At 34.9% G+C, this 11,299-nt stretch overlaps 1 protein-coding gene across 3 annotated transcripts; it reads left to right on the top strand.

The window, feature by feature from the left end:
- Positions 1–1,657: 1,657 nt before the first annotated feature.
- Positions 1,658–10,619, top strand: LOC127155622 (uncharacterized). 3 transcript variants are annotated; one of them, XM_051097969.1, is made up of 5 exons: positions 1,658–1,685; positions 1,905–2,258; positions 2,398–2,556; positions 6,400–6,452; positions 10,494–10,619. In XM_051097969.1, the coding sequence occupies exons 1-5, from the start codon at positions 1,664–1,666 to the stop codon at positions 10,581–10,583; spliced, it is 678 nt and encodes a 225-aa protein (XP_050953926.1). In that variant the 5' UTR covers positions 1,658–1,663; the 3' UTR covers positions 10,584–10,619. The 3 variants fall into 3 exon arrangements, with proteins under 3 accessions (XP_050953926.1, XP_050953925.1, XP_050953924.1); XM_051097968.1 differs by lacking the exon at positions 6,400–6,452 and adding an exon at positions 2,631–2,683; XM_051097967.1 differs by lacking the exon at positions 10,494–10,619 and adding an exon at positions 6,543–7,168.
- Positions 10,620–11,299: the final 680 nt, after the last annotated feature.

Below are 11,299 nucleotides of genomic sequence, written 5' to 3'. Positions count from 1 at the left end.
AAGGTAGGGTTGAGATTAGGGGTTGTTTGTGGGGTTAGGTGCTCCAATGAAAGTATAAATTTATATAAAATCATTTATATTTTTTACAAATGCATGCAAACCATTAAATTAAGGCAACTGAAACCAATGGAGGACCCTGCACGGCCAAAAGTGACACTAAAGGGGTACCTTGAGCGTCAAAAAGCAACACCAAAGGGTCCTAATGCCAAAGGGTCCTAACCAAGCGTCAATATGTGACGAGTTGCTAGAACCCCTAACTGTTTATATCAATGCTTTATGATAGGTCTTGCCACTTTAAATATGTAACTTCTGGACTTGAATAATGACAATACTTGCAATGACCTGTACCATTGTATTTTGTTGTGATTGTATGCATCAGAAACCTCCTAACATCATTTTTTATAGTGTTATTTACTGTGTGTGATTGTTGACTCATAAATGTAGCTCTTGTGCCAGCAGTTAAAGAAAGACATCTCACGCACACAAACAGACACTCTATTTACAGAAATGCTTATAATAAAATGATACAAGCAGAACTGAAATATAGAATTAAGATACATTTTTTTTGGATGGCATCTTTCATTTTTTGTGGGCATCTGAAGTGATGACTTTGATGAACATGTCCTAAACTTTTTATGTTAGACATATATTCTGTTCAGTGGCTGTTAACCACATCCTGTTTTTCACTGCTATCAGTCACAATGGTTATTTATAAACACATATAACACAATGAGCAACTAATGGGAAAATGTGCTGTGGTATCTGACCATACATAGACATTTTAGATATGCTGTTGCTCATAGGTGAGTATTGACGTTGTCTTTTGTTGACAGAAAAGCCTCTTATACAGTATGTGTAGCATATATAAATTACATAAATGTTACCTTTATGTCTATTTATGCATTCCATAACACTAGTTTTATTTGCTAGAGAGATATTTGTTTTATATTGCTTCAGCTGTTTTGCAGAGTCAAAGCAATTCAAAATGCAAGAGCTGACTTTCTGATTGATCAATTTTTATGTGGCGTTTTCCACTAGAATGGCACGCATGCTATTACTGCCAGAAAAGCCTGCACACAACCCAAAAACTCCCAACCCAAACCAGTAGCTGCTGATCATACTTTATTTGTGGTTTCAGACTGCGATCGTTCCATCGCACATCATCATACTAATATTTCCATGTTTTTCTTCATAAAATCAGTCACTCAGACTGTCAACCTTTTGTCAGGGTTATTTCTTTGAGATTTCCAGAAAAAAAAAAAAAAAATAGATAAGAACATTTTCTGAAGAAACTGTGAGTGAGTCATGACCTTTACCCTCTTTACCATCTGTGTGGATAGTAGGGTGCTACTAAGGTACACCAATTCTGTATCTGCTAAAAACAAAAACGAAAGCAGAGAAATCTTAAAGTTACATCAGAAAGAATACTGTACAGTTAGAAGCACTTTACCTGTTATAATCCAGATCATAAATGCAATAACAACAACAGCTAAACTCCTCATGAGGATCCTTAGTGTCTCCATTTTTGTAGCCGACCTCCAAATTAAGGAGGGATTTGTGCTTTTGACACATCCTTACAGCAGTAGACAAAAACCACAAACTGTCACGTAAATGGCAACAAACCACGAAGAGCGAGTGAGTGAGCGAGAGAGAGAGAGAGAAAATGATTCTGAGGCAGTTTATATGTAAGTATGTGAAATTATCAAGTGCTTTAATTTCACTGTAGATATTGTTTGATAAATGGCTTGTGATGGTTCTTGTTTGTATACTGATTTTGATAAAAACTTCTGCTACATGATGAATTGTCAATAATCACCAAGATCAAGATCCTTGTTCACTGTCAAGTAAGTTTTTGGATGTACAATTTCCATATAAACCAAATAATTTTATTGTTTTGTCTCCAGGTTTCTGTATTGTCTTGATGGTTGTCACTGAAGGATCATCAGTGAAAGTTCATCCAGGAGGAAACACAACACTCCCCTGTAGCATTGAAGATGACAGAGAGATTACCTGGATCATTACAAATGGAAACCAAACATTTGTCAGAATTCTGAAACTAGAATATGGTTATGGTCCAGAATCTAAACCAGAACCCTTCAATATTCACCCCAGTTATGCAGGTCGGATAAAAGCTGTCAGTTCATCCACAAACACTCACTCTCTGCTTCTGATGAACATCACTGACACTGATCTCATGCTCTACTGCTGCACTGACTATAAGAATGAACAAACTCACTGCACAAAACTGGACTATGAAGGTAGGATTTTTTTTTATATATATATAATTTTAACCTAAAATAAGAGGAATAAATGTGACCACTAACTTTATTTTGCTTCATATGAATCAAAACACATACTAAATTAGAAATCTGTATTTGTCTGTGTCGTGTGTTAAAGTGAGCATTGAAGATGTGGATCAGGAGGTTACAGATACTATCAATCATGATCCAGTGATCATCTGTATCATTCCGTGGCTGCCTGTCGTCTGTGTGCTTCTGTTACTGTTACTGGTGTCAAGTGTCTATGTGTGTTGCAGAGGTACAGGACTGTGGAAAGGTGATTTCCATTTAAGTTTAGTCATTAAAATACCATCTATTATATTTTCTGTATAACTGTGTTCTCTTTTAAAGGTTGTGCAAGAACTAATAACCTGCACCAGGACTGGATTCACAATAGTGTTAAGGTCAGAATCTTTCATACATTAGTCTGCTAGTAATATAATACTGCATTTACCACAGATGACTATAAAATTCTCTTATTTCTTGCTCTCCAGGGTAATATAAAGTTCATTCATTTTTGGATATCAGAAGATGATTGGACACTGGATGAAGTTATTTATACACCACTAAATAATATTTTTTAAATAATCATTTTAAAATTCCTTTACATACCTAACATCATCTTTTGTGCTCATACACATTATATTGCTTGTATATTAAATTGTATCACACTGAATGCTAAAATAAAAAAACAAAGCTATGAATGAACCTTTCTTCAACTATGTGTAAAATACTCTTTAACTTAAGCACATGTATTGCTCAGTATCACCTGTAGTGTTGTCTTGTAGCTCTGATATTATTTTGTTTTGATTACAAGACATCATAAAGCACCTCTTGGATACTGTTGTTAGTGTAAAAAAAAAAGTTACACTCTAATTAGCGTGCTGCTAATAAAGTTAATTCAAACAAAATAAAATGAAGAAATAAAAGTATGGATGCATTTTCTTTAGTGTACATATACTAAACTTTATATTAGACAAATATTCTGTTCAGTGGGAGTTAACCACATCCTGTTTTTCATTGCTATCAGTCACAATGGTCATTTTTAACTGAAGTGATTTATTCCATACAGACTGTTTTAAAGCAGCACAGTGATAAACAAGAACGCTGTGATACAATGATGCAAGATTCAAGATAAATCGCTCTTTTGAGTGATGGATTGTTTGTGATTAAATCTGAATCACTTAACTTTTTTTTTTTTTGTTGGTTCTTTATATTCTTGTATAGTTTATGTACTTTTGTACATAACACATAATACATATATGTATTTGTTATATATTTTTGTATATACCCTTGGCACTTCTGTTATGTACATGTTGTTCAAGCATTAATAATAATAAATAAAAATAATAATAAAAAAAAAAAATCACTTAACTGTCCTTTTGCAGATATACAGGGGTTGGACAGTGAAACTGAAACACCTGGGTTTAGACCACAATTAATATGCCGTTTGGCCTCCTTTTGCAGCCAATACAGCATTATTTCATCTTGGGAATGACAAATACAAGTCCTGCACAGTAGCCAGAAGGATTTTGAGCCATTCCTTTCGCAGAACAGTGGCCAGGTCACTATGTGATGTTGGTGTATGAAAACATTTCCTGACTCGCTCCTCCAAAACACCCCAAAGTGGCTCAATAATATTCAGATCTGGTGACTGTGCAGGCCATGGGAGATGTTTAACTTTACTTTCATGTTCATCAAATCACTCTTGTCACCAGTCTTGCTGTGTGTATTGGTGCATTATCATCCTAATACACGGCACCACCTTCAGGGTACAATGTTTGAGCTATTGGGTGCACATAGTCAACCTTCACACTCTGCTCTTATTGGTGGAATGTGCGATCAGTAAAGACTGGCCACCAGGCTGCATAAATATAGCCATGAAACCTCCAACACTATATTGGCCAGTGTTTCAGTTTCATTGTCCAACCCCTGTAATAGGCCTCTGGTTAGGGACATTTCTGACACCTAGTGGCGGAATTGCTCTCTACATTTTCAGATTCTTAAATAAATCACTACAATCAAAGAATCAGCTCTTTTCCATGGAGTGTTCGCGATTCCGTCTGAATCAAACAAATCATGCATGCATCTGAAGTGATGACTTTGATGAACATGTCCTAAACTTTTTATGTTAGACATATATTCTGTTCAGTGGCTGTTAACCACATCCTGTTTTTCACTGCTATCAGTCACAATGGTTATTTATAAACACATATAACACAATGAGCAACTAATGGGAAAATGTGCTGTGGTATCTGACCATACATAGACATTTTAGATATGCTGTTGCTCATAGGTGAGTATTGACGTTGTCTTTTGTTGACAGAAAAGCCTCTTATACAGTATGTGTAGCATATATAAATTACATAAATGTTACCTTTATGTCTATTTATGCATTCCATAACACTAGTTTTATTTGCTAGAGAGATATTTGTTTTATATTGCTTCAGCTGTTTTGCAGAGTCAAAGCAATTCAAATGCAAGAGCTGACTTTCTGATTGATCAATTTTTATGTGGCGTTTTCCACTAGAATGGCACGCATGCTATTACTGCCAGAAAAGCCTGCACACAACCCAAAACTCCCAACCCAAACCAGTAGCTGCTGATCATACTTTATTTGTGGTTTCAGACTGCGATCGTTCCATCGCACATCATCATACTAATATTTCCATGTTTTTCTTCATAAAATCAGTCACTCAGACTGTCAACCTTTTGTCAGGGTTATTTCTTTGAGATTTCCAGAAAAAAAAAAAAAAAATAGATAAGAACATTTTCTGAAGAAACTGTGAGTGAGTCATGACCTTTACCCTCTTTACCATCTGTGTGGATAGTAGGGTGCTACTAAGGTACACCAATTCTGTATCTGCTAAAAACAAAAACGAAAGCAGAGAAATCTTAAAGTTACATCAGAAAGAATACTGTACAGTTAGAAGCACTTTACCTGTTATAATCCAGATCATAAATGCAATAACAACAACAGCTAAACTCCTCATGAGGATCCTTAGTGTCTCCATTTTTGTAGCCGACCTCCAAATTAAGGAGGGATTTGTGCTTTTGACACATCCTTACAGCAGTAGACAAAAACCACAAACTGTCACGTAAATGGCAACAAACCACGAAGAGCGAGTGAGTGAGCGAGAGAGAGAGAGAGAAAATGATTCTGAGGCAGTTTATATGTAAGTATGTGAAATTATCAAGTGCTTTAATTTCACTGTAGATATTGTTTGATAAATGGCTTGTGATGGTTCTTGTTTGTATACTGATTTTGATAAAAACTTCTGCTACATGATGAATTGTCAATAATCACCAAGATCAAGATCCTTGTTCACTGTCAAGTAAGTTTTTGGATGTACAATTTCCATATAAACCAAATAATTTTATTGTTTTGTCTCCAGGTTTCTGTATTGTCTTGATGGTTGTCACTGAAGGATCATCAGTGAAAGTTCATCCAGGAGGAAACACAACACTCCCCTGTAGCATTGAAGATGACAGAGAGATTACCTGGATCATTACAAATGGAAACCAAACATTTGTCAGAATTCTGAAACTAGAATATGGTTATGGTCCAGAATCTAAACCAGAACCCTTCAATATTCACCCCAGTTATGCAGGTCGGATAAAAGCTGTCAGTTCATCCACAAACACTCACTCTCTGCTTCTGATGAACATCACTGACACTGATCTCATGCTCTACTGCTGCACTGACTATAAGAATGAACAAACTCACTGCACAAAACTGGACTATGAAGGTAGGATTTTTTTTTATATATATATAATTTTAACCTAAAATAAGAGGAATAAATGTGACCACTAACTTTATTTTGCTTCATATGAATCAAAACACATACTAAATTAGAAATCTGTATTTGTCTGTGTCGTGTGTTAAAGTGAGCATTGAAGATGTGGATCAGGAGGTTACAGATACTATCAATCATGATCCAGTGATCATCTGTATCATTCCGTGGCTGCCTGTCGTCTTGTGCTTCTGTTACTGTTACTGGTGTCAAGTGTCTATGTGTGTTGCAGAGGTACAGGACTGTGGAAAGGTGATTTCCATTTAAGTTTAGTCATTAAAATACCATCTATTATATTTTCTGTATAACTGTGTTCTCTTTTAAAGGTTGTGCAAGAACTAATAACCTGCACCAGGACTGGATTCACAATAGTGTTAAGGTCAGAATCTTTCATACATTAGTCTGCTAGTAATATAATACTGCATTTACCACAGATGACTATAAAATTCTCTTATTTCTTGCTCTCCAGGGTAATATAAAGTTCATTCATTTTTGGATATCAGAAGATGATTGGACACTGGATGAAGTTATTTATACACCACTAAATAATATTTTTTAAATAATCATTTTAAAATTCCTTTACATACCTAACATCATCTTTTGTGCTCATACACATTATATTGCTTGTATATTAAATTGTATCACACTGAATGCTAAAATAAAAAAACAAAGCTATGAATGAACCTTTCTTCAACTATGTGTAAAATACTCTTTAACTTAAGCACATGTATTGCTCAGTATCACCTGTAGTGTTGTCTTGTAGCTCTGATATTATTTTGTTTTGATTACAAGACATCATAAAGCACCTCTTGGATACTGTTGTTAGTGTAAAAAAAAAGTTACACTCTAATTAGCGTGCTGCTAATAAAGTTAATTCAAACAAAATAAAATGAAGAAATAAAAGTATGGATGCATTTTCTTTAGTGTACATATACTAAACTTTATATTAGACAAATATTCTGTTCAGTGGGAGTTAACCACATCCTGTTTTTCATTGCTATCAGTCACAATGGTCATTTTTAACTGAAGTGATTTATTCCATACAGACTGTTTTAAAGCAGCACAGTGATAAACAAGAACGCTGTGATACAATGATGCAAGATTCAAGATAAATCGCTCTTTTGAGTGATGGATTGTTTGTGATTAAATCTGAATCACTTAACTTTTTTTTTTTTTGTTGGTTCTTTATATTCTTGTATAGTTTATGTACTTTTACATACATAACACATAATACATATATGTATTTGTTATATATTTTTGTATATACCCTTGGCACTTCTGTTATGTACATGTTGTTCAAGCATTAATAATAATAAATAAAAATAATAATAAAAAAAAAAAAAAATCACTTAACTGTCCTTTTGCAGATATACAGGGGTTGGACAGTGAAACTGAAACACCTGGGTTTAGACCACAATTAATATGCCGTTTGGCCTCCTTTTGCAGCCAATACAGCATTATTTCATCTTGGGAATGACAAATACAAGTCCTGCACAGTAGCCAGAAGGATTTTGAGCCATTCCTTTCGCAGAACAGTGGCCAGGTCACTATGTGATGTTGGTGTATGAAAACATTTCCTGACTCGCTCCTCCAAAACACCCCAAAGTGGCTCAATAATATTCAGATCTGGTGACTGTGCAGGCCATGGGAGATGTTTAACTTTACTTTCATGTTCATCAAATCACTCTTGTCACCAGTCTTGCTGTGTGTATTGGTGCATTATCATCCTAATACACGGCACCACCTTCAGGGTACAATGTTTGAGCTATTGGGTGCACATAGTCAACCTTCACACTCTGCTCTTATTGGTGGAATGTGCGATCAGTAAAGACTGGCCACCAGGCTGCATAAATATAGCCATGAAACCTCCAACACTATATTGGCCAGTGTTTCAGTTTCATTGTCCAACCCCTGTAATAGGCCTCTGGTTAGGGACATTTCTGACACCTAGTGGCGGAATTGCTCTCTACATTTTCAGATTCTTAAATAAATCACTACAATCAAAGAATCAGCTCTTTTCCATGGAGTGTTCGCGATTCCGTCTGAATCAAACAAATCATGCATGTGCTGAGCTTGTTTGAAGCGGTATCTATCGCTGTAACTCCATACTTAAAACAGAAAACAAGACGAGCGTTGTAGCGTCCACATATGGATGTGGTTTTATTTAAGCAGGGCTTTGTACCTTTGACACATCCTTTTAGCAGCAGACAAACTGATGTAAATGCCTACAAACCACAAAGATAGAGAGAGAGAAAATGATCCTGAGGCGGTTTATATGTGAGTATGTGAAGTTATCAAATGCTCTAATTTCAGTGATGCTATAGATATTGTCTCATAAATTGCTTGTAATATTCCTTATTTGCAATTTGATTTTGATAAAAACGTATGTTGCATTATTAAATGTCAGTAATCACAATGACTCAGGCTATCAAATGATCTCTGTCAAGCAAATTTTTATTGGATTCACATTTTCCCTATAAATCGAATTATTTTATTGTTTCATCTCAAGGTTTCTTTGTTGTCTTAATGATTGCCGCTGAAGGATCATCAGTGAAAGTTCATCCAGGAGGAAACACAACACTCCCCTGTAGCATCAAAGATGATAGAGAGATTACCTGGATCATTACAAATGGAAACCAAACATTTGTTAGAATTTTGAGACTAGAATATGGTTATGGTCCAGAATCTAAACCAAAGCCCTCCAATATTCACCCCAGTTATGCAGGTCGGATAAGAGCTCTCAGTTCATCCACGAACGCTCACTCTCTGCTTCTGATGAACATCACTGACACTGATCTCATGCTCTACTGCTGCACTGACTACAAGATTGAACAAACCCAATGCACAAAGCTGGACTATGAAGGTGGGATTTTTTTTAAATTCCTAGATTATTTTTAATTTCATTGCCATTTAATTTTGACCTAAAAAAAGAGGGGAGAAATGTGGCTACTAACTTTATTTTGTTACCCATGAATCAAAACTCATACTAAATTAGAAATCTGTATTTTTCTGTGTTGTGAGCACTAAAGATGTGGATCAGCAGGATACACATACTAAAAGTCACAAATCAGAGATCATCAGTATCATCCTGTGGCTGCCTGTCATCTGTTTGCTTCTGCTACTGTTACTGGTTTCAAGTATCTATGTGTGTTGGCGAGGAACAGAACTGTGGAAAGGTGGATTTTACTTAAGCTTGATTTTATTTTCATGAATACCAAGATTTTATTTAATCATATATTTTGGTATAATTGTTTTCTCATTTAAAGGTTGTGGACGAACTGATAATCTGAACAGGGACTGGATTCATAGTGTTCAGGTCAGAATCTCTCATTTAATAGTTTGTTAGTGAGTAGTTTGTAATTGCCATATAAAACTCTCACATTCTCTTTTTTTTTTTGCTTCCCAGGGTAAAATGGAAGGTGATTGGACACTGGAAGTTTTGTATACACAGATACTTTAATTATTTCAAAATTCTTTTATACAATTTGTAAGTGGCAATGGTGTCAACTCCTCTCTCACAACTTTTGACTGTTATTTCCTGTGTGAGCTTGTTGAATCAATGTAGCGCATGTGCCAGCAGTTAAAAAAGCAAGACGCCTCATGCACAGAGACACTCTATTTAGAGAAATGCTTCTAATAAAGTGATACAAACACAACTGAAATAGAGAATTGAGAAGTTTTCTTGTATGCATTTTCTTGTAGGTGTCTGAAGCATCGACTTTTGTGAACATGTTCTAAACATTTTATGTTAGACATTCTGTTCAGTGGCTGTTAACTGCATCCTGTTTGTCACTGCTGTTAGTCATGATGGTTTTTTATTACCACTTATAACACTTTACCACAATGAGCTACTAATGGGGAAATGTGTTGTGGTATCTGACCTGAGCAGGTCCAAAGAGACTGTGATCGTTTCAGAGAACAAAGGATGGTAGCATGGTCACACCACATCTTTATTCTTGTTTAGGGATGTGTGCATTTCGCTATTTATGCATAACATACAGTACATTAATTTTTATTTTCTAGCCACATATTATATTGTTTTTATATATTTTAATTATACTAATGAAATGAATACATTCAGTAATGGATAAAAACGGTGTGATTAGACTGTGTACAGAGAGCTTACATTATAGCACTCACACATGGATGTGGTCTTCTTTTAAGGAGGGCTTTGTACCTTTTGACACATCCTTTTAGCTGCTGACAAAAATTACAACCTGATGTAAATAGCAACAAACCACAAAGAAAGAGAGAAAGAGAAAATGATCCTGATTCAGTCTATATGCGAGTATGTGAAGTTATCAAATGCTCTAACTACAGTGATGCTATAGATATTGTTTCATAACTTGCTTGTAATTTTCCTTGTTTGCAAATTTACCACATATGACTATCACATTGTCTTATTTTTCTTGCTCTCCAGGGTAATATAAAGTTGGGTCATTTTTGGATGAGACAAGATGATTGGACACTGGCAGAAGTTATTTATACACCACTAAATAATATTTTTTAAATAATCATTTTAAAATTCCTTTACATACCTAACATCATCTTTTGTGCTTATACACTGATTGTATATTGAATTGTATCACATTGAATGCTAAAATTAAAACAAAGCTATGAATGAACGTTTCTTCAACTTTGTGTAAAATACTCTTTAACTTAAACACGTGGTGCTCAGTATCACCTGCACTGTTGTCTTGTAGCTCTTATATTATTTTGTTTTGATTACAAGACATCATAAAGCATCTCTTGGATACTGTTATTAGTGTAAAAAAGTTAAAGTCTAAATAGCGTGCTGCTCTTAATAAAGTTCATTCAAAAAATAAAATGAAGAAATAAAAGTATTTTGGATGCATATTCTTTAGTGTACATATACTAAACTTTATATTAGACAGATATTCTGTTCAGTGGGAGTTAACCACATCCTGTTTTTCATTGCTATCAGTCACAATGGTCATTTTTAACTGAATATAGTACTACTAATAGGAGAAATGTGCTACGGCATTTGTGCTACAGCCCGAAGCAGAGCTTGTGATTGTTTTAGAGAACGTCATATTGAAAGATGGACACATCACTCAGAATGTAAATGTGCTGCTTATATCTGAATTGAATGCATTACATGATGTTTTCATGATGAATCCACATTTAATTGGTTCTATAAACTTTAGTTTCTTAAATTAAAGTCAAGTTATCTTTATTTATATAGTGATTTATTCAATACAAATT

This window comes from Labeo rohita, chromosome 24 (genome assembly GCF_022985175.1).
Source record: "Labeo rohita strain BAU-BD-2019 chromosome 24, IGBB_LRoh.1.0, whole genome shotgun sequence".
NCBI classification, from domain to species: Eukaryota; Metazoa; Chordata; class Actinopteri; order Cypriniformes; family Cyprinidae; genus Labeo; species Labeo rohita.
The sequence above is the reverse complement of the archived record's forward strand: the minus strand, read 5'-3'. Positions and strand labels throughout refer to the sequence as shown.